Consider the following 24,550-nt stretch of genomic DNA (forward strand, 5'->3'; position numbering starts at 1 on the left):
ACCTGTTAATCAGTTGCACGTGAAACGGTCGGCATGTGCACTACTTTGTGGAACGTAATGGGGGTAAAGCAGCTGGACATCTACTATGCACATAAAGTGCAACTTGTAACTACTGGTGTCTTCGGAGTTCGTTTTATACTATCTGAGTCAATGGATCCTGCAGACCTGAGCAGTCGCTCCTGTATTTCTTTGTTTTTCTAGTTTCGTTAGATAAAATCTGTTTATCGGGAAATGGAATGGTGATAACAATATTCGTGTGTGCAGCGCTTCAGATGTGAAGGGCCACCAACAAATATTTTCAATTAAACTGAATGGGGACATAGTGGCTAATTAACAGTCGTGTACTTGCTCCTTTCTTTCTTGGCAGCACCAGTGTACATAGTCTTCTAAAAACTTATAGAAGTTTCACATTATCATAGAGAACTTCGTAGCGTTTTCGGTGTATGGTACTGCACATAAATAATCTAATGAGGTTATCGTAAAGTACTTTTATAATATAAGCTACAAAGTGATTCGTTTTTTATTTCACTTGTTGCATGCACGGCAGGGACATCTGGTGAGTGGTCAACGCTACACAATACGCGGTAAACACGTCAGATTACACAATACCCAGCTTGTCGATATTCGCCGATGGCAACAAGAAATGTCTCCTACAGCTTACAAATAAATAAATGAATCAGTATTCACTATTACGTATTTTTTCAGTATGTCATGGCGTCTCTAAGTAGTAACCAAAACGTAAAGGGTACGGCGTTCAAATCCCTCCACTGCTTACAATTTGAATAAACATCTTCAAAAATGACAGCCGAAGACTTCCGCCATTAGAAGTCACCCTCATTCTGCAAACAGCCTTGTCAAAGAGGATGGAGGAGCGGACGGAGTTTCAGGGCACTTCCTTGCCTTTGGGATGGGAAACTGCCCCGAAAAGGCGGAAGACTCAGCAATGATCAGCGCCATGAGGATGCAGTAGGCAATGAAAACCACTGTATGAAAGACACAGTGTGTATCCACACAACTTGTGTCATGACGATCTCTCAACTGATAAAAGTTTCAGATTAGCCCCCCTTCTCATCCCTGAGAAAGGACTTCAAAAGGGGAGATAACTATGGTCAAAAGACTGAATAACCAACAAAGGGGTACTACTCTACGGGACAGAGCGCTGAGTATCAGGATTCTGAATGCAGAAGAAAAGCTAGAGAAACTGAACAGAGAAATACAAGGGCTCATTCTAGATATAGTGGCGGTCAGTGAAGTGAAATACATAGAAGACAACCATTTCTGGTCACATGAATATAGCGTAATATCAACACAAGCTAAAAATGGTATAACAGGAGTATGGTTCGTTATGAACGACAAAGCAGGGCAGAGAGTGAGCCACTGTGAACAGCTGGGAGATAGGGTTACTCTCGTCTATTTCGACAGCTAACCAACGCCGGCAGTGGAAGTTCAGGTACACACGCCGTCGTCGCAAGTAGAAGATGACGAGATAAAGAAACTATATAAGGATACTGAACGGGCAATTCTGTACGTGAAGGGAGGTGAAAATATAATAATCATGGTGGATTTGGTGCGGTTGTAGGTGAAGGAATAGAAGAAACGGTTATGGGAGAATATGGTATAGGCAGTATGAATGAAAGAGGAGAAAGAGTAATTGAGTGCTGCAATAAATTTTAAATGCTAATAGCTAATATTCTGTTCATGAACAAGAAGACGAAGAAGTAGTCAGGCAGAGATTCGAAAATCAGATATTGGTATGTAAGGCATACCCAGACTGATTATAAAATCTTAATTTAGCGGTGATGAAGCGCAGACTGCAGTTTAATGTAATCGTGCTGAAAAAGCAATGTGGTAGGGAGTGAGATATTGAGGAATAATAAAAAGCGTTTGAAGTTCGCTACCTACTAAAGATGTGAGGAATTGAGCAGTTACTTCGGCTTACAGAAGAAATACTTCAATTGACGGACGAAAGAAGGGGGAAAAACACGCTCGCCGAACACAGTAATACAACAGTATAAAGCACTTAGGAATGAAGTAACCAGGAAATGTAGGACAGTCATGGTGAAATGGCTGGAGGAAAAATGTAAAGAAATCGAAAAAGGTATGAAGGTATGATTCAGAATACAAAAAAGTCTTAACAACCTTTCATGAAATTAAAAGCAGGGATGGTAACATTAAAAGTGCAATGGAAATTCCACATTTAAAAGCAAAGGAAAGATCATGTACGCGCAAAGAGTACGTTGAAGGCCTCAATTATGGGGAGTACTTGTCTGATGACTTGATAGAAGAAGAAACTGGAGTCGACGACTAATACATATCAGAACCAGTAGTACACCCGGTATTTAAAAGAGCTCTGGAGGACTTGAGATCAAATGAAACAGAAGGGATAGATAACATTCCATCAAAATTTCTAAACCCACTGGAGGAAATGACACTCAAACTATTATTCAAGTTGGTGTGTAGAATCTATGACGGTGGCGACTTACCGTCAGACATTCGACACACTATCATACACAGAATTCCGAAGATAGCAAGGGCACATAGATTTGAAACAGTGGCACAACCATGTTAGCATTTCTTGCTGCAGACAACAATAATGTACAGAAGAACGGAGAAGAAAATTGATGATGTCTTACATGACGATCAATTTCGGTTTAGGGGAGGTAAAGGAACTAGAGGCAGTTCTGACTTCGCGCTTTACAACCTGAGTAAGGCTGTACGAATATAGAAATACGCGCATAGGATTTGTAGGTGTAGAAAAAGCGTTTGACAATGGGAAATGGCGAAAAATGTTTGAAATACTTCAATTGACAGACGAAAGAAGGGGGAGAAGGGAGAGAAATAGGAGCAGGCTACAGGGGAAAGGTGGGTGATATACACAATATGTACCATAGCGAAGAGGGAAGAATAAGATTGGAATACTGAGAACTAAGTGGTCATATTAAAAAGCGCGTAAGACAGGAATGCAATCTTCCACCTCTACTTTTCAGTCTGTACATCGAAGAAACAATGACGCTAATAAAAGAAATGTTCAAGGGTGGAATTAAAATTCAGGGTATCAATGACAGGATTCGATGACGACATTGCTATCCTCAGTAAAAGTGAACAAGAATTACAAGATCTGTTGAATAGAATGAGCAGTGTAATTAGTACAGAATAAGGTTGGAGGGTAAACCAGAAAACCACAAAAGTAATGAGATTCATCAGAAAGGAGAATAGCGAGAAACTCAACACCGAAAGCCTGGTGTCAAAAAGAAGACGAAGTATAGGAATACTGCTACAATGGAAGCAAAAGGATACACAACCGACGAAGCAATGGAAAGTAGGAAAAACGGAACAGAAGAGAATCGAAGCGTTTGAGATGTGCTACATAAGAATGTTGAAAATTAGGTGGACTGACATGACGAGCTTCTCCGCAGAATCGGCAAGAAAAGCAGTAAACGGAAAACTTTGACGAGAAGAAGGTACAAGATGATAGGACGTCTCTTACGACATCAGGAAATAACTTCCATGGTACTGGAGACAGTTGCAGAGGGTAAAAACTGCAGGCGAAGACAGAGGTTTGATTGCATCCAACAGGTAATTGAAGATGTAGGGTGCAAGTGCTAGTCTGAAATGAAGAGGTTTGCTCAGGAGAGAAATTCTGATTAAAAAAGAAAAAAAAGAAATGTGGCGCGCTATTGTTTATCGCTGGTGAAAAAAAACAGTTATGATGTTTATGAAACAGAATTAAAAATCATTGAATGATGTGCACTGCTATATGTCCAAAAAGTAATACATTCCTTTGTGTCTAATAGGGACTTTTAACCGATTATTTAGGCACATAAGCCAAGTTTTTTAACATTGAAAAACGCATAAACTGAAAATTATATCTTACTTATTGTTACGTTTCGACTACGAAGGTTTACAAAAAAGTATTTTTGTGTTTCACAACGGAAATGGGAACAAACGGTTTGTTGATGAAAACTTTACACTTAGCTTAACTGCGAATTATTCCTGTTGTCCTTTAACGACGGATAAAGTTAATTTCAGATAGAACTGCCAGCGCAGAAACCAACGATTTTGTTGTCTGTTTAAACGGAATTACTGGTTGTCTGGCTGATGGTGAAAACAAATAACTGATAGAAAGACTTTCCTTTCTTCGCAGTATTCTTCCACAAATGAGGTGAACCTGCATTTATTCAAGACATTAATGTTATAAACGCAAATTCTGTAAGGCATCAGACTGAGTTGAGTTGGACATAGGAAAGCACACAGTCATAAGGTGAATATTTATATTTTTACACAAAAACTCAAAACTTAGTCAAAATCAACCCTTTTCACCACTCTTATTGAAATATGGCAACTGCCTTGCCGCAGTGGATGCACCGGTTCCCGCCAGATCACCGAAGTTAAGCGCTGTGTGGGGTGGCCGGCACTTGCATGAGTGACCATCCAGGCCGCCATTTATTGTTGCCATTTTTTCGGGCTGCACTCAGCCTCGTGGTGCCAATTGAGGAGCTACTCGACCGAATAGTAGCGGCTCCGGACACAGAAAACCATCATAACGACCGGGAGAGCGGTGTGCTGAACACACGCCCCTCCTATCCGCATGCTCAGCTGAGGGTGACACGGTAGTTGGATGGTCCCGATGGGCCACTTGTGGCCTAAAGACGGAGTACTTTTTTTTATTGAAAGATGCATAAAAATGTTGCTGTCGGAATTATCATAGGATATTCATACACAAATGGTGTTGAACTATATTGTTTCCAGTGCTCATAATGCACTTCGTATTCGTGAACACACAAGGCAGGCGTTCTTAAGACTGCGCATCTGTGGAGCCTCGAAGGTTGAGGTTTGCACCGACATTGTTCAAAAGAAAGACAGTTTTAATATATGTATAACTTTTATTCACAAAAGTTTACACTTTCTTCCATGTGTTGTTGATACAAAACATATAAAAACGTATAACATAATAATTAATAGTATAAAAATAATGTGCAAGAAACTGCGACATACGTTTCGACGTAATCGCCTTTCTTCACAGTGGATCAGAAGCAGTATGCGCGCGACGGCCCTCACAAGTTGAGAGGCAGACAGAGGTGGAAAGACAGTAAGCGAGCAGTAAGGTATTGAAGAGCGGAAAGTCTCGGAAATGAAATAAGTTACTAGATGCGAAGTTACTGGCAACGGGCTCTGAAGTGGTCAGATCCTTATGTAGAGGCTGCTCCTCCGCCGACCCGCAGGCGCGTCCTGAGCACCAGCAACCAGACGAGCAGGAAGGCGGCGGCGGCGAGCGCGCAGAAGCCGGCCAGCGTGAGGACCCCTCGCAGCCGCGCCGGCTAGTAGTGGTAGCCGCCGCCGAAGCCTGCGCCGGCGCCACCGTCGCCGTGGAAGCCCCCGTGCAGGCCGTGCGCGTGCTTGTTGGCGTTGGCCTGCGCCGCCTGGGCCGCGGCCGCCGCGTGCAGCGCCGCCTGCTGCGTCGCCTCCAGGTCGGCGCGCGCGTCGCGCAGCTGGCCCTCCACCTGGCCCAGGCGCGTGCGCGCCGCCGCCACCATGTTGGACTGCGAGGCCAGCTCGCCCTGCGGCCACACATTACCAGCGTAAAGCAAGGGAAGTTACAGCTTATGGAACAGCTACGCAGATAACTGATTCGCCCAGATGGACAAAAGAATCCGTAACCTTCAGTGTGGAATCAGCAGGAATCTTAAACTGGCGACCTTGAAAGGCATGGATGGGGACAGCAGATAGGTGGCATTAGGCTGGAGTGTGGGTCCGCTGCGAGAGGTGGCAAGATAGCCTGCACGTTTGCCATGAACACTGTGTGCAGGTGGCGCAGTGGTTAATCCAAGTGCCCAGTAAGCCGGAGGTCCCAGGTTTTCACCCATCGCCGCTGAATCCGCATAGTCCAATGCTGCTGGTATCATTAGTTCCTTTATTTTCTTTTATCCCCCTCCACCTTCCAATTACGTAATAGATGGGCATATGATATTTATTAACTACGAGAAGGCCTATGACAGTGTGCCAATTACAAACGTATTAGAAGCTAAGGAAGACAGTTCAGTAGAAGCTTAGTAAGGATTCTAAACATAAATCAAAATATGTAAGAAATTCGAGTTAACAAAGGGGTTGGGACGAGGTTGATACATCTGTCTCACTGTGCTCGAAATATATATTGATAGCACCTTTGAAAACTATAGCAAGAAATGTCATAGTATGAACCAGCAAGTACAGTCTACTGTTTGTAAATGGGTAACTCACTGCAGCTAAGTAGAAGGAGATATGTTACGAGTTTAGAACATTTGGGAGCGCGGGGAACGCTAAGAGTGATGAAATGTAAAGTCTGCGGTGCAACCAATTGACTCGACTGTCATATAGAATACAGCCTTTTCATTTGCTCAGCACTAGAAGGTGGAAGATTGGTGAGTCCTTCGCCCTGGCCGCCTTTTACCCCTAAGGAAAAAGCCACGGTACTCATTTCGACAGCGGGCTGAGTGGAGCAGTGGCCGTCTCGGATGGAATGGACTAAAAAATTCACACCAGTGCATAGGACTGAACCCAGAACCCCCACGGCTGTATTCGAGCATTACACCCTCTATAACAGCTTGATCATGAAGAGTAACGTATGTACATAAATGATGATGTAACATAATGGGTGGGAGTAAGACTAAAAAGAAGCTCATATAGTTAATAAGGTCAGCAGCTTGAATTGGAAGGAAGAGGTGATCAAGGAATACAGACGAAAATACGGAAATAAATTATTGTAATTAAGAAGCTATTTCGAGAACAATCGAAACACAGAATGTGCTAAGCTACACAGAGGTGTCTATACGGGAGCTCTGTGCAAATCAGTGGGACGGAAGTCTTGACACTGGCAAAGAAACTAAAAGAAAGATTCCACACTATGCAATTGATGCATTACAGAAGCTTTTGCACAACTTTAATAACAGACGTATTAAACAACAAAAATACCAGTCAAGTAATGGAAGAAAGACACTTGCAGAAAAACAGTATAGGGGCTACTGGAATGATATGGCCATATGCTACACATGAATGGTAATATAATTCCTCAGAATATGTGGCTGTGGAGACTTCCAGGTGCGTGAAACAAAAGTAGGCGCAGAAAGGACAGGAATGCAGGATTTGCAGTGAGCATGTAAGAAAGACAGCGGTCAGGATATATTTGTGCTGATAAAGAAGCACAGAGAATAGTTTGTGTTACATGACTAGCAGTACTGGTCTCAGAAGACTGAATGATACCTGTTGCAAGTTCACACTTCAGAAAAATTCTGGTAGTAATCAAAGATAATAAGGTTGCAATAAATATTAAATGTCGACATCAGCCAGCAGCAAAGACTGACAGCAGTATGGAGACTGTCGTAAATCTCTCATAGACTGCAGGGTTTGGGAGATAAGTTGAACAGACTTAATAGTGTCATGTAAAAAACAGGTTAAGATTAACATTAACGAAAATAGAATGAAGGTAGTTGAATAAAGTCAGGTGATTGTGATGAAAGTAGGTTGAACTTTGTAGACGAGTTTTGCTGTTCAGGTATCAAAATAACTGAAGTCTAGAGAAAATAAAATTCATATTGGCAACAGTGAGAAACACTTTCCGGAAATACGGTAACAATGAATTAAAATTTAGTTCTTAGGATATCTAAGATAGTATTTGACTGAAGTGTAGCCTTATATAGAAGAAAAATGTGAACTATAAGCCATACAGATAAGAAGTGTGTGCTATAAATTTCCTTTTACTTTGGCTTTGCTCAGTATCCAGCCAAACTAATCTTATGCATTCTAATTCGTAATATTAGAAGCCAAGATCACTTGATGTGAAATAGTTTATTTCGTGACTAGTTTGACAGTAACTGACTGTCATCTTCAGATTACTAATGGTTCAAATGGCTCTGAGCTCTATGGGACTTAACGTCTGAGGTCATCAGTCCCCTAGAACGTAGAACTACTTAAACCTAACTAACCACACACATCCATGCCCGAGGCAGGATTCGATACTGTCATCGGAGCGGTCTCGCGGTTCCAGACTGTAGCGCCTAGAACCGCTCGGCCAACCCGGCCGGCGAGAAAGTAGGCTGCAGTATTTATACAGAGAGAAGGAGTATTAGTGACTGCTGCACCCAACGAGAGAGCAGCTGAAGTTTGCTACGTCTGATGGGAATCGCCGTGTGTCACGTGGTGCGCTCACCTGGGCCTCCTGCTGAGCGCGCTGCGCCTGGTCAGCCGCTGCCTGGGCGGCGTTGAGGGCGGCGGTGACGGCGCGCACCTGGTGCTGTGCTTGTGCGGCGGCCTGGGAGGCGGCCGTGGCGGCGCGCTGCGCCTGCTCCAGCTGCAGCAGCTCAGACTCCACCTGGGCGTGCGTGTCGCGCGCCTGCTGCTCCAGGTTAGCCACGATCACCTGTTCACCGAACACCACACCAGCCTGTCACCACACTGCGTGCCAGGAACTACACCCTAAACAAACTTACCGACTCAATAAACCTGTCAGATCAGCAATGTCATTCTTCCGTATTTCCTGTCTCGCAGTCCAGCTTAAAACGCACGAGACACTTTGCAAGAAAAACGTAACCAAAATATGAGGTAAACATCCCATCTACAATGCCATTAGAGACTGAGCACAAACTTGAATTGCGAAAGAGATCGGTTGATTGGATGGTTTGGGGGAGGCAACGAAATGCGAGGTCATTGGTTCCATCGGATTATGGAAGGATTGGGCCATACCCTTTCAAAGGAACCATCCTGGCATTTACCTGAAGAGATTTAGAGGAATCGAGGGAAATCTATTCAGGATGGCCGGACGTGAGTTTGAACCGTCGTCCTCCCGAATGCCTGCCAGTGTGCTAACGATTGCGCCACCTCGCTCGGTAGAGATCCGCTGTCTCAGTCTGAAGAAGACAACTAGTGCTCTCCTTAAGCGAGTTAGTGAAATCATGGAAAACTTAAATCTTGATACACAAATAACTACATGAACTCTCCTTCCCAGTAAGTGTCCAGTGTCTCACCACTGCAGTTGCTCACTTTGTGAAACTATCTGGAAAGACTATAATAATTCAGTGAAGGAACAGGGATGTTTTCTTGAAATAATCTACAGAAATGGATCATACACAAATAAAGCTGATTTTGGTATAATACAGTTACTTTCCCACGCCCTGATGGAACATCTGCCACAAAATCTGTGAACTCAAAAACAGAAAACTTCCTCTGGAAAGCCCAAGACCAATATCCTTTCATCTCCTCTCTAATCCCAGCTTGTGCTATTTCTCTAATGACTGTTGTCGACAGAAGTGTAAAATATAATCTTCCTGCCTTCCATTTCTTGAAGTGTCACCATAGTGACTTGAAAATAAGTCACAAGTTACACTTTTGTAATTTATAACATTTTTCCATGATACAGAAACTGCCATGGCTTGCTACATTTTGCTGGCAGCGTTATGCTCAGCGTTATAAAAGTTTTGTTACTCTGATGAAGGGTACCAATTAAGACAGCTGAAACGATTGTCATGATTTTCGATGCTTGGCCTTCTCCTTAGTTCTGCCACACCACAAACATGAGGCTGATTAAAGACGAAACATTCTAGCCAAAACTGGCGACATTAATGTTGTGCAATATGGGACAAAGTCAAGAAAAAAATGGTTCAAATGAGTCTAAGCACTATGGGACTTAACATCTGAGTCCCATTGACTTAGAACTACTTAAACCCAACAACCTCAACCTATGGACATCATACACGTCCATGCCCGAGGCAGGATTCCAACGTGCGACCGCACCAGCAGCGAAGTGCCTAGAACCCTTCGACCACAACGGTTGGCAAGGTGAGACGTAACGTGCCGTGATCATGCAGTGGTTGTGTGTGGTGGGCAACTAGAAACGACTGAGAAATACGTTCTGTTGTCCCCGAATGCATGGTGAGACCATTCCTCTATCACCTCTACTGACATGTGATTGATTAGTTTTGAAAACAGAGCCTCCAGTATGGTAAGACACAAAGGGATAGCGTTAATCTGATGGTGATATCCTACAGTGAAATTGTATTCTATACTGTTTCAGCTGTGTGTCATTACTTTGAAGTTGGTGAAACGAGTAGCACACAGTTATTATGATAAATACAATGTAACACGATATCCCTAAAAATGATTGCAGCACTCACTGACAATATCCAAGCAGTCTAGTGTAGTTATCTCCAGAGAGAGAAAAATTGTTGTCAACAGATGAAGGTCCCTGTGATGTCTTCTTCATAAGGGACACAGCTGTAGAAGACTCAGAGTGAGTGCAAAGAATATTCGTGGCGTGTGCCTGAACTGTATATGTTCACCTGCAATGTTGTTGTTGTTTTTGTTGTTGTTGTTGTGTTCTTCAGTCCTGAGACTGGTTTGATGCAGCTCTTCATGCTACCCCATCCCGGCACTTACTGCAACCCACATCCTTCTGAATCAGCTTAGTGTATTCCTCTCTTGGTCTCCCTGTACAATTTTTACCCTCCACACTGCCCTTCAATGTTAAATTTGTGATCCCTTGATACCTCAGAACATGTCCTACCAACCGGTCCCTTCTTCTAGTGAAGTTGTGCCACAAACCCCTCTTCCACCCAATTCTATTCAATACCTCCTCATTAGTTATGTGATCTACCCATCTAATCTTCAGCATTCTTCTGTAGCAACACATTTCAAAAGCTTCTATTCTCTTCTTGTCCAAACTATTTATCGTCCATGTTTCACTTCGATACATGGTTACACTCCATACAAATATTTTCATAAACGACTTCCTGACACTTAAATCTATACTCGATGTTAACAAATTTTTCTTCTTCAGAAACGCTTTCCTCCGCATTGCCGGTCTACATTTTATATCCTCTCTACTTCGACCATCATTAGTTATTTTGCTCCCCAAATAGCAAAACTCAGTTTCTACTTTAAGTGTCTCGTTTCCTAATCTAACTCCCTCAGCATCACCCGACTTAATTCGACTGCATTCCATTATCCTCGTTTTGCTTTTGTTGATGTTCATCTTACAACCCTCCTTTCAAGACACTGTCCATTCCGTTCAACTGCTCTTCCAAGTCCTTTGCTGTCTCTGACAGAATTACAATGCCATCGGCGACCTCAAAGTTTTTATTTCTTCTCCATGAATTTTAATACCTACTCCGAATTTTTTTTGTTTTTTTTTTTTGTTTCCTTTACTGCTTGCTCAATATACAGGTTGAATAACATCGGGGAGAGGCTACAACCCTGTCTTACTCCCTTCCCGACAACTGCTTCCCTTTCATGCCCCTCGACTCTTATAATTGCCATCTGGTTTCTGTATAAATTGTAAATAGTCTTTCGCTCCCTGTATTGTACCCCTGCCACCTTCAGAATTTGAGAGTATTCCAGTGAACATTGTCAAAATACCCGCGTGAAAAGCCTGTACTAGTGACGAGTGGATGCAGTCACTGCCCTACGTGCTTCACGTTCAATTCTGGGCTAGTGGAAGCGAGTGGACGCACCTGCTTGCCGGCGAGGGCGGCCTGCGCGGTGGCGGCGGCGGCGGCGGCGTTCTGCGCCAGCTGGTTCTTGGCCTGGAAGGCGGCCTGCCCTGCCGCCTCGTGCTGGTTGGACACGGCGTTCCTGGCCGCGTCCACGGCTCCCTGCGCGATCGAGACGAGTCCGGCGCCGATGCTGTGTCCGTGCCCGCCGTGGCCGCCGCCGTGGCCGCCGCCGAAGCCGCCGCCGAAGCCGTGGTGGCCCGAAGCCGCGCCGAAGCCGCCGTACTCGAAGCCGCCGTCACCGCCGTCGCCGTGGTCGCGCTTCACCTGTGGGCGATACCCGTCAGCGGCCACAGGCACTGGAAGCGGCAGCATTGTCGAGTGGCGGCGCATCACCAGGACACGAGGTGCAGGTGTGGGGGCAATGAGGTAAGTTCGCCGAGGAGACACGGGGAAACAGGCACTTGTGGAGGGCAGGTCATAGCAGAGGAACGTGCGGGTGGAATAAATGTACTGGAAAGCAGGTAGTGGAACTACTTTCATCTCCTCAACAAATGGCCTGTTGAGTAGAGAAACGCCTCGACGTACTCGGACATTGCTGCTCGTCTGTAAAGTGAAACACTGACTCAAGTCTACGGCATAGAATACCAGTAACGACTCTTAAAGGAAGTTTTGCATGTATGGGTCCAAGGCTGCTAATTTGTAACATTTGTTCCTTTTGTTTTGCAATAAACTCTTTATTTTACCAAAGCTGGGCAGATTTGTCACAGAGAATTATCTGCGATAGCCGTATACACGAAATACGCTTTCTCTCTCTCTCTCTCTCTCTCTCTCTCTCTCTCTCTCTCTCTCTCTCTCTCTCTCTCTCTCTGTCGATGGCTGTTTCCATTTCAAAATGATCGGTTTCGGGCAATATCACCCATCTTCAGGTCATATTTCGCAATTACAGAGTAACAGTTCACTGTCGTGTATGTCAGTCACATATGACAGTTATCTGATAGTTCCTTTTCTAGTGGTAACTGCAATGCATCATTTGATGATGGCGACATTGACCAAAACAAGCCATTTTGAAATATTAGAGGCTTTACTTTCAGCCAGACATATAGGGATAGAAATGTAACAGTTTTCCTGGGTCCTACGTAGGCTCTGTACTACACTGAAACCAGTGAACTACTTTATGTTAGTGTAGTAAAGAATTTAAACTGCTTTATGTGGTTAACAAATTATTTTGGATTTTGGCAGGTCAGCTAAAAACAGTTCGTATTTAAAAACGAATATTTCTCTACATGCTTTATGTTTAACTATACTTAATTTTCCCATGGCAGTTACATGAGCAACATACGCGAGAACAAGACTGACAGCGAGAGAGCACAACTCATCGCTCGTTGGTGTGGACTTGACACGATCTCGATGTCGGACGCCCGACACTGCTCGATTCTGAGTCAGCAGTTATAAATGACGATTCCCAGTTTACTGCTTCTGGAGGAGTTGAATACGCTCCAGGCACAAAAACTCTCGCAACGTGGATCTGAGTATATGCAATAGGTTGCGATACAGAACTTTAAGGTTGCCTATTGCAGAAACAATGGCTCTAATGATATCGATTTGTTTTAAATTACTGAAACTGAAACGGCAACGGCAATTAAAACTGCAACCTTAGAAATTACTAATGAATACTTTTCTCTGAACTAACCTTAAACGAGATGAGTGTTGCAAATTATTTTTTATGTTTCAAATTCTACCCTATTAAAAACTGAAAAAGCTGCATTAAATGCAACGCCTCTCAAGAATCCAAGTTTACGTAAATCTAGAATCAAGAAGTTTATGAACTAGAGAATTTTAAAACTTTATTTCGTCTTAACTCTTGATACTAACTGAAATGAATTTCGTTCTCTACTGAGAAACTTCCGCGACGGGTGCACAGTGCTCCTAGGATTTTGCAGAAGCAGGTGATATCGTTTGTACGTGGCGGCACACTCGTAAAAGGACCGTCATTGGATATAGTCTTACGAAACTAGACTAAATATGTAGCATGTGACGCTGTGATACTCACCCTGACTTCTGCTGCAGCAATTTCTGAAGGAGCTGCCTCGCACAAGGCGACGGCTGTTGACATAAGCAAACAATATCGCATAAGGAACATTGTTTTACATAGAAATGTAATTGCAAAAATTATGACTCTGTTCTTCCCACTTACCGAAACAGACTAGAGCGATGACACCTGTGGTCTTCATCTTGTTGCTAGTCTGTGTGTAGCAAGGATCTGCAAAGTATCAGTTCATGATTTACATTAGAAAATATCTGAACTTAAAATTGCCTTTCACAATATGGACTTTGAGTGGAAGTATCACTAACGTTTCTCACAGCAAGAGGGAACCAACACGTAAAAGAAATCTGACACAGATGACTAAAGGCATCTGAAGCTAATTAATTCATGTACCGACAGCAAACAAAATTTTCCTTTTGTCGTCTTCTCCGAATTCGTCATAGATGCTGTCAGAACTATCAAAGGCTGTCACAGCTACTCTTAGCTCTGACAGTTTGCTCTGAACAACCCAAGTATTATACAACTGGTTAGAGAGACTTTCGAATATGATTCCTGAAGGTTACCTACGTCACAACGCCTGAGGAGCTTATGTGACATCGTACAGAATGGTGAACCATAGTAAGCCTGTGTAGTTGCGGCGGTACATGAGATCAATTATCAAGATAAAGTACCTGATAATGAAGTTTTAAAGCTTGGAAATTGATCGCAAATAGACAAAGTGCGATGAACAGAGCTGATTTGAAAAAATATTACGAGAGTTTATAGTTATCTTTCCTCGGAAGTAAAGTATCTAGCAGCTGAAGTCCCTGCTGGAAGCTACATGAACGTAAAGGGCGAGAATAATTATGGCCAGTAATGATTGACGCTGGTTATAATTCTGTAAACTGTTTACTATCATGACCAAGTGGATACTTTCTACCGTTGAAGAAAAGTCTACAAAATATTTTATGCCTCATTCCAGAGTAAACACCTGTCGTCCACACAAATATTTAAAGACGTAAACACTACATCACGCTTTAATCTGGCATCTCTTAGTTGCCTAGTAGTCTCGGCTGATGTGACTATGAGGGCCTTGAGCACTATATGTTAAACTGAAATATACTGCACTGCGAACGTAAATGTGCAGTCGAGATACGTACGGACACACATTAACATTTTAGTGAAACACGAAGACATACTTGCTCTCCGTGTTACTCCACGCATTACAGAGATTATTTTGTACGGAGAGTTGAACTTACCAAGAGCGGACTCTCACGAAACGTAAGGCGGCAGTGAGGAGGAAGAGAAAGGGAAGAGAGGGCTTGTCGGCGCTGTGGAGCTGCGACTGATGCCGAACTCTGCCCGCCGCTCAGTATTTATACGGTAGCTCACCCAGTCTCGCGAAAGTACCGCTGTGGGCAGACTGGCCTAAGGTGGGGACGGGGGTAGGAGGTGGAGAATGGAGAAGGTTTCGGTCAAGCGTCCCTCCCCCCCCCACCCCCACCCCCGCGCTCCACATTCCGTGGCATACTCGTCTCTAGAGTTTTGTTTGGAATCTCTGGTCCAGCGTTATTCCCCTCTGTCCGACACTCCACCTCTCGGGCATTGTCCCGCCACACTGTTACAAAACCGTTGCTATCTTTTTGCGCGCGTGAGATCTCAGAGGCAACTGTATTGCAGGGGCACACTGGCGCAAACGTGCCGGCAGTAAGGAAAGGAACTGGCAGTCAGAAGTAGGGCGCGTGTAAGAAACCACGGGACGAAGAGCCGCTCAGCTGCCGTTAGTGACTAAAAATCGCCGGCGCGCCGAGTTCACTTCTTGCGGCGACACCCAAAAACGCGGCAGCGGCAGCCGTTCCAGCCGGCGCAAGGCACGGCGCGGGAGTCCACCGGAGGGCGGCTTTGCGTCCCTGCAGACTCACCGGCGCCGGCCGCCATCCGCCGGCCGTACGAAATGCCACCGACGAGACCTGCAGTTAGTGGTCGCTGCCTTATCAAATAGTTCAAATGGCTCTGAGCACTATGGGACTTAACATCTGAGGTCATCAGTCCCTTTAACTTAGAACTACTTAAACCTAACTAACTTAAGGACATAACACGCATCCATGCCCGAGGCAGGATTTGAAGCTACGACCATAACGGTCGCGCGGTTCCAGACTGAAGCGCCTAGAACCGCTCGGCCACAGCGGCCGGCGCTGCCTTATCAATCGCGTGTCCACTGATGAGATGCTTTCATTAATAAGTTCACCTGATAAAGTGGTAGCCATATCCGTGAAGGAGTATATTGGTCGTACTAAAAAAGACTAACTCCGCCCGAACAGGCCATGAAGACCCAATGGTAAGCCGTCATCCTCAGCCCACAGGCGTCACTGGATGCGGATATGGAGGAGCATGTGGTCAGCACACCGCTCTCCCGGCCGTATGTCAGTTTACGACACCGGAGCCACTATTTCTCAATCAAGTAGCTCCTCAGTTTGATTAAGAAGGGCTAAGTGCACTCGTATTGCCAACAGCGCTAGGCAGTCTAGATGGCCACACACCCAAGTGCTAGCCCAGCCCGACGGCGCTTTAACTTCGATGATCTGACGGGAATGACCTGCTCTTTCTTCCAGTCGCTAGGAATGCTGCGGTACAGAGCTACTAGAAGAGGAGCAAGTTCTTTTGAACAACTATATTGTTAGTCCATCAGGTCCAGTAACCTTTGCTTCGAAGAGCGATTTCTGTTGCCCTTCTATCCTGTGGTCATTTATTTAAATCTACATCCATACTCTGCAATCCAATGTGAAATATATGGCATTGGGAACACGTTATCAACGCTTTTTCCCGTATCATTCACGTATGGAATGCCAGAAGAATAACTATTTAAACGTCCCTGTGCACGCAGTAATTTACCTAATCTTGACCTCAAGATGCCTCCGGGAACAGTAGGCGCCGGCCGGTGTGGCTGATCGGTTCTAGGCGCTACAGTCTGGAACCGCGAGACCTCAACGGTCGCAGGTTCGAATTCTGCCGCGGGCATGGATGTGTGTGATGTCCTTAGGTTAGTTAGGTTTAAGTAGTTCTAAGTTCTAGGGGATGTTAAGTCTCATAGTGCTCAGAGCCATTTGGACCATTTGAACAGTAGGCAGTTGGTTGTAGTATATTCCTATAGCCATCGTTTAAAGCCGGTTCTTGAACCTTTGAAAGAAAGCTTTGTCAGGATCGGTTGCGTTTATCTTCAAGTATCTGTTAGTTCAGTTTCTTCAGCGTCTCTGTCAACTCTCCCATGAGTAAACCAAACATGTTAGAATTCGTGCTACTCTTCTCTGCAGACTGCCTTACTCCTTTCCGAGTAATATTCTATGATAGCTCACGCTGTGAATTCTTAAGCAATCTCCTTTGTAGACTGATTACATTTTCCTAATATTCTACCCATGAATGTATGTTCACCACCCGCCTAACCGCCTTCTTTACCTACGACTGAACCTATGTTATCGTTCCATTTCATATTCCTGCTAAGTGTTACAGCCAAGTATTTGTATGAGCTGATCGATTTCAACTACGACTCGCTGATATTATAGTCATAACATACTACGTTTCTTCGTTTGCTGTCATGTACAATTTTACAGTTTGAACATTTATAGCAACTAAAATCTTTCCACCCTTTCCAGATCTTACCGAGATCTCATTGACATTGGGGCACCTTTTTTCAAATAGTTCATTATAGATAAGTGCATCACCTGCGAGGAGTTTGAGGTTACTATGAGTATCATTTGAAAGGTCATTAATATACAAGACGAACCGTAAGTGTCGCTACAGACCTCTCTGGGCATAGTTACATTTACATCTCGTGATCACTTTCCATCCAAGAAAATGTACTACTTTCTCTCTCCCAGAAGGTCCTCAATCCAGTCACAATTTGCGATTGGTACCCGATACAACAGTACTTCTGATAATGAGCGAATATGTCGTATCGAGTCAAATTTGTTTTGGACACAGAGGACTACTACGTCTACCTGATTGCATTGATCCGTGACTTCCAGTAAATTTTTCACACGATCACTGTTTTCGTAGTCCATGCTGGTTGGCATGGAGGTGATACCTCGATATTTGTCATTTAGACACTCAAGCGACGGTTAAATGAGGAACCACAGAGCGTCCTTCGTTAGTGAAACTGTCCTGAAAGTTCCTTGACGCTTTCCTCGGATGACGCTGTTGTATATACAGCATATGTTTAAGGACGTCTTCTATACACCTTGAGGTACTGCCAAAACCGGTTTTCGGGTTTATAATCCATCATCAGTGGCATCTGATACAGAGCAACAAACAACTTTTTTACATCACTGTCTACAAAAGGATAAGTGCATATTTAGTATCAGTAATATAAGTCTACTTAGTAATGACTTGCATGTTCGTTGATACGATAGGATCTGAAATCTGTCTTATAACGTAGTATACAGATAGTCATGTAAGTCACTGCTTTAAAATATTAGGCAACATAAAGATAACGTTTGACGTGACTCTCATACAGAGTAAACATGGATCTTACAGGTTAAATTGCCTACGTTACCTGGATTCTGTTATTTCTAATATCATATTTATATATGTGTACGACATATATTCCTGTATATAAATTATATTTTTTGAAAACTTTTATGTGAAGGCAGACTATTAAAAAAAGGGCGATAAAATTGCAAAGTAATATACGATATCATTTTAAATTAGCCTATTTTACATGCAGAACATAGACTTAAAACCAAAATCAATCGATTAAGACATTGTTGAAATTCTGTATATACATCTTATCTGCTTGTTCATTAGGTATTTTCTCCGATTGTTTTGTCATGTGGGTGTATATTCCAGTTTCTTCTATAATACTTAATAATCTACCTTTTTCTCCTTTATGGAGAATGATGATGTTTTCGTTAGTATCATTAACAGAATGCTTGTATGCTCTTAAATGAGCACTAAATGCTGTGACAATGACTTCACTAACATTAATGCGTTCTCTAAACCTAGGCTTGAAGTTTCTCCCTGCTTGTCCATGGTAAAATTTACCACATTAACTACATGTTACTTTATACACATCAGACATATTTTTGCCTCGTATCTATACTGTGTTTAAGAGGTGATTTCACATTTTTCTCTGACCTGAAGCGAATTTGCAGCCCAGCGTTTCGAAAGAAACAACTTATTATGCCGGAAATGTGACTCCTGTGTGGTATGGTTATAAACTTATCTATTTGTACCTGCTTGCTCTTTTCCAATCGGATGAAACTGATGATGGACCATAAACCCGGAAATCGGTTTTGGTAAATAAAACATTTGTCGTACAGCCCATAGTGAGTTGAAGATGTGCTTTAATAAAAATTTGGAAGCTGTGGAGCATTAACATTCAGAATGTGTATATGGAGCAATCGCAACGTCAGAAAATTACACTGAAATGCAGGAATATTTGCAGAGGACTGACCCGTGGCCCAGCGGTTTGCAATGTAACGTACAAATGTAACGTACCGCCTGTAAGTAGGTAGAAAGACCAATTATTGAATGATTTCACAATCGCAGAACAATCAGTGGAAGCAGTCACAAACCCTCTGGTGTGGCCGAGCGGTTCTAGGTGCTTCAATCTGGGACCGCGCGACCGCTACTGTCGCAGGTTCGAATCCTGTCTCGGGCGTGGATGTGTGTGATGTCCTTATGTTAGTTAGGTTTAAGTAGTTCTAAGTTCTAGGGTACTGATGACCTCAGATGTTAGATCCCATATTGCTCAGAGTCACTTGAACCAAGCAGTCACAAATATATCTATTAGTACGCTTACAGAGTGGTTTAAAGAGGAAAATCACGCGGGTAAGGCAGGTCTAGACAGAGATTCGTTGAAAGAATCCTCAGCACGTATAGTTCACCCATAAAGGAGGTAGCTCACAAAAACCTCGGTCGATCAACACTTGAGTGTTGCCCGTCAGTCTAGGACCCATACCAGATAGGATTAATAGGGGAAATAAAAAGATCCGAAGAAGGACAGTGCATTTCATTACAGGCTCATTCATTTAGTAAGCGCGAAAGCGAGATGCATAACTAACTGCAGCCGCAGACTTTGAGAGACATGCGATGCGCACCACGGTGTCGGTTAGTATTAAAATTCTAAGAGCGTACTTTCCAAGAAGAGTCAACTAAAATATTGTTTCCCCAATATATACCTACATCTACGCCTACTTACTCCGCAAGCTACCGTACGGTGAGTGGAGGCTGGTACACTGTGCCATTACTAATCGTTTTCTTTCCTGTTCCACTCGTAGATAGAGCGAGAGATGTTGGCAGCAGCAGGGTCCTTCGGCTGTGGGCTTCGGATGGCGATTCTCTAAATTTTCTCAGTAGTGTTTCTCGAAAAGAACGCCACCTTCTCTCCAGGAATTCCCATTTCTGTTCAGGAAGCGTTAACGTAGCACCCGTGTGACGTTCGAACCTACCGGCAACAAATGAAGCAGCCCGCCTCTGAACTGCTTCGACGTCTTCCTTTAAGTCGACCTTGTGAGAATCCCAAACACTCGAGAGGGACTCTAGAATGGGTCGCGCTAGCGTCCTATATGCGGTCTCCTTTACACATGAATCAAACTTTTCTAAAATTCTCCCAATAAACCATTCGCGTTCTCCAACGCAATCCTCACATGCTAGTTCCATTTCACATCGATTTTGCAACGTAACGCCTAGATATTTAAACGGCATGACGGTGTCAAGTATGACATTAAGGGTTTCTTTTCCCTGGTCATCCACATTAACTTACATTTTTCTACATTTAGGGCCAGCTGCCAGTCATCACACCAACTAGAAATTTTGTCTAAGTCATCTTGTATTATCCTACAATCACTCATCTTCGGCACCTTCCTCTACACCACAGTGTCATCAGCAAACAACCGCAGACTGCTGCCCACCTTGTTCGACACATCGTTTACGTAGTACAGAAAATAACAGTGGTCACTGTCGATAACCTTGTCTCTGATGAGCACTTGCCACGGAGGACAACATATTGGGATCTATTAGTTAAGAATTCTGCGAGCCACTCACGTATCTTGGAACCTATTCCGTATTCTCGTTAGTTTTCTCGGAAAGAGCTCATGAACGTAAAACTGGTGAGATTCCAACTCACACTGACGCTTCGTGATGATCGTTCTTCCTGCGAACCATTAGCGACAGGAGCAGGGAGTGGTGGAAATGACAGCGGCACCTCTAGTACCCTCATCCATACTCCCGTAAGATGTCTTGCGCAGTACATTTTATGTTATCTCTATTTTGGCCATCACAAATTATTTTGCTATGCATATAGCAAAATTCAAATACTACTTTTAGCTCCTCATTTCCTAACCTAATTACCTCACCATCACCTGACATAACTTGGTTACATTTTCTTGCACTTGTTTTACTTCTGTTGATTTTCATCCTTTTTTTTTCATCAGTCTACTGACTGGTTTGATGCGGCCCGCCACGAATTCTATTCCTGTGCTAACCTCTTCATCTCAGAGAAGCACTTGCAACCTACGTCCTCAATTATTTGCTTGACGTATTCCAATCTCTGTCTTCCTCTACAATTTTTGCCCTTTACAGCTCCCTCTAGTACCATGGAAGTCATTCCCTCATGTCTTAGCAGATGTCCTATCATCCTGTCCCTTCTCCTTATCAGTGTTTTCCACATATTCCTTTCCTCTCCGATTCTGCGTAGAACCTCCTCATTCCTTACCTTTTCATCCATAACCTCTTTTAAAGATGCTATGAACTCCATTCAACTATTCTTCCAAGTCCTTTGCTGTCTCTTACAGTCTCATCGACGAGCTTCGAAGTTTTTATTCTTTCCCTGTGAGACATAACATTCTTTTCTAGATATCTCCTTGATTTTCTTTACAGCTTGCTCAAAATACAGACTGAATATTACTGTCTTACTTTCTTCTCAACCTTTGCTTCCCTTTCGCGTCCGCCTTTTACAAGAGCAGTGGTATCCCTGTTACCTTCAGAATTTCAAAGAGTCTATTTGAGTAACAGTGTTCAAAAGCTGTCTCTAAATCTACATATATTTATCTTTCTTTAGCCTATCCTCTAAGCTAAGTCGTAGGCTCAGTACTGCCTCGAGGTCGGCTTATAACAGTTTTTCCATTCTTCTACAAATAATTCTTGTCAATATTTACCATTATGACTTATTAAACTGTTATTTCGGTAAAATGTGCACCTCTCAGCACCTGCCTTCTTCGGATTGCAATAATTACGTTCTATTTGTAGTATGAGGGCATTTCGCCAGTGTCTTATATCATGTGCACCAGGTGAAATAGTTTAAATGTGTCTGGCTCGATCAAATCTGTCACTAATAATGAGAAAATGTCATCTGTTCCACATTAATTACGTGAATGCAGGTTTCTATAACTATTGAAGACCAGTTTTGTGTAACCAGTCACGAATAGTGAATTACCTCGAGTGCGCGTCACAGGCCAGTTTGCCTTGTTTTTCAAACTAGCGCTGTCACTATAGAATCGTCAGGTAACTGTTCGTTATGTAATGTAAGTAGTTTTGAAATACGTGCCTCTCGCACACTGTTCATTTCAAACCTCGCGCCACTAGAAATATTAATTTCTAACCATTGATTCCTTACCATATTATTATCGGTTTATAGTCCTACACGGTCTTTTTAATTTGGCTGAGACACACTGTATTTGTATATACGTGACGTCCTTGTCTGTTCTTGTGTTTCATTTTCTTTAGCCCCTGAATTTTTTGTCATAAATGTGAGTGTATCGCATTCTGGAGAGAGTTCAAATTGCATTACACTGTAGTTTGACCTACCTTCTTTGGATTCCACCTGACTTTCCTTTGTAGATTTGTATTAATGAATACTTGCATCTGCATGTGTGCCACTTAGATCCATTTTGATAGCCTGACAGAGAACTTTTCAAGCTCTTCCGTGTCTTGGTCCAGTGTCTCACGTTACGTTTGGCTGTGTCGTTGAAACAAAATCTCTGTGTTCCAGCCTGCCATGTTTTAGTTCGTAGCTTTCAGTTAAAGATCTATAGCGGGGATTGATCGTACATTCGGTTTAGATATGCGTCCAACTTGGCTGCTACCATATCTCAGGAGAGTCTTAGTGCATATACACTTTAGCATATCGGCGTTCCTCACATATCTCAACGTGATATATGTACCAGACACGTTTCAAATGGAAACTGTCCAGTTTCTTGATAGGTATCCGATATGAACACCAAATCTGAGCTGTATAAGGGAGTACAGAGTTCAACATTTCTGTAGCAGAGAGCTTCGTATCATGAATTTTGTAACAAGAAATTGCTAAACACAATAGATTCCGTCACATTGATACCCATGTATTCCACGACGGATTTTAGTTTCTCAGCACCAAAATGGAGATCTACAAGACTCATTACTTCAATTCACATCGCATTAATTTTTAATTTAAATCTGTTTCACGACTAATAGTACCTATTAAACGTTTTCCCAAAATACGTCTCTATCGCTTACAACTATGACCAGGTCATTGAAAAGCATCGGTGTAATTATTATACCCTGCTCGGTCTTTCTGCAGATTCGAGACTTTACAGATCCTCTGTATACATTCCCAACAGTGGATAATTGTATTGGATTTGCAATTGTGCGTTTCATTTTGAAGATGGGGGAAATTCACAAACTAGGCAGTTACAATCAATATTGTGTCTGACTGGTGTATTTTATTCCTCTGAAGATCAAAATTGTAAATCTTACGTGAACGCCGTTTTACTTGTTGCTCTTTCGTTAGCATTCTTGTTTTGTTAGTACTGTTGGCCCTGCTTTGCTGTCCCATGGACATATGCACTGAATTTCACAAGGAAATGTTTCAGAATATCATCACATAAATAAATAACGATCCTACTTAACGCTTTCGGACCCGACTTTTTTCTGGAGGAAGGAAATTTTTTATTTATATGGTAATATTCTTAGATGACATTTTAAAAAATTTATATGCAAGTTTTATACAAAATTCTGTGCCTGTTTTCAAAACATATTTCGTATATTTGACTTCATTATATTGACCAAAATAACTAATCTCGAAATTTTCTCTGTTGTATTTATTCAATAATTATCATGCAAAATAAAAATGAAAACATTCGATTATACGGTTTAATATATCGAACCAACCACAACCGTGTATACTGTTGTTCATCATTTGCTACACTGTCTTGCTGATATTTTCACAGTGAAGCTCAAGAGTTGGCAGCACTTGCACATGATGGAAAGATTGAACACTCACAAATGTATGCTTCAGGTTAACATTGGTAAAAAATACTTCTGGTGCAGCCAGGGCACAGTAACATTTAATGTACACAATAGTAGCCAGAGGGTCTGAAAGGGTTACAGTGGGTGCGTGGCGGATGCTGAGTCAAGTTGATACTTGCGATTCATGAAACGAGACTACTTACTCAAAATGACATCGCGTGCGATACTCGTCGTTAAAACGACGGTGCGCACTTTACACAAACTAAATGTGCTGGCATGGCGTTCGTGCACTGAGTTTATGAACTGTAACAGCCATCGCTGTCTGTGGAAAATCATGCTGACGGTTTCTTTCAACATTTTCCGCCAATCTACACATGAAAGTGCTGTAAAAATTACGCCAAGATGCTTTATAAGTTTTTCAGTGTCAGTCATGGCGATAATAAATTTCTTCCATTGTATTTTTGTGGTAGGGAAATTTCTAACTCCTATTAAGTGCATTCGGAATCTTCACTGTTCAAGCTTCTAAACTCTTCGCAACATCGTACACACCGTAATACGCGTCGTTAGAAGCAGTTCAAATCCGCCTATGTTTTGCATATTGCATCTCTCTGAATGTGTAGCGAGTCGTGGTAACCAAGTGCTAGTACGAGCAAGTGAAAAATTCCTTTAACAGGTACTCACAGTTTTCGAAACGGGCGCCTTAAGCTGACGTGTGCTTTTCGGGGAATATCTGCACATACTATACATCATCTAGATATAACACTCCCGGATTAGTCGATTCGCCATAGTGCTCACTTTCATTAGTAATTTAACTGTCTGAAATTGTAGCCTCATCTGTTACGATTTG

General features: G+C 42.9%; 1 protein-coding gene across 1 annotated transcript; it reads right to left on the minus strand.

Annotated features, from left to right (window-relative positions):
• Window positions 1-4,863: 4,863 nt before the first annotated feature.
• Window positions 4,864-14,837, minus strand: LOC126267420 (glycine, alanine and asparagine-rich protein-like). The gene is made up of 6 exons (XM_049972668.1): window positions 14,742-14,837; window positions 13,654-13,719; window positions 13,510-13,562; window positions 11,478-11,783; window positions 8,183-8,392; window positions 4,864-5,558 (listed from the first exon to the last, which is right to left on the minus strand). Exons 2-6 carry the CDS (start codon window positions 13,688-13,690, stop codon window positions 5,319-5,321), a joined length of 846 nt encoding a protein of 281 aa, XP_049828625.1. The 5' UTR covers window positions 13,691-13,719; window positions 14,742-14,837; the 3' UTR covers window positions 4,864-5,318.
• Between the last annotated feature and the right edge of the window lie 9,713 nt (window positions 14,838-24,550).

Source organism: Schistocerca gregaria, chromosome 4 (assembly GCF_023897955.1).
Source record: "Schistocerca gregaria isolate iqSchGreg1 chromosome 4, iqSchGreg1.2, whole genome shotgun sequence".
Classification (NCBI taxonomy): domain Eukaryota; kingdom Metazoa; phylum Arthropoda; class Insecta; order Orthoptera; family Acrididae; genus Schistocerca; species Schistocerca gregaria.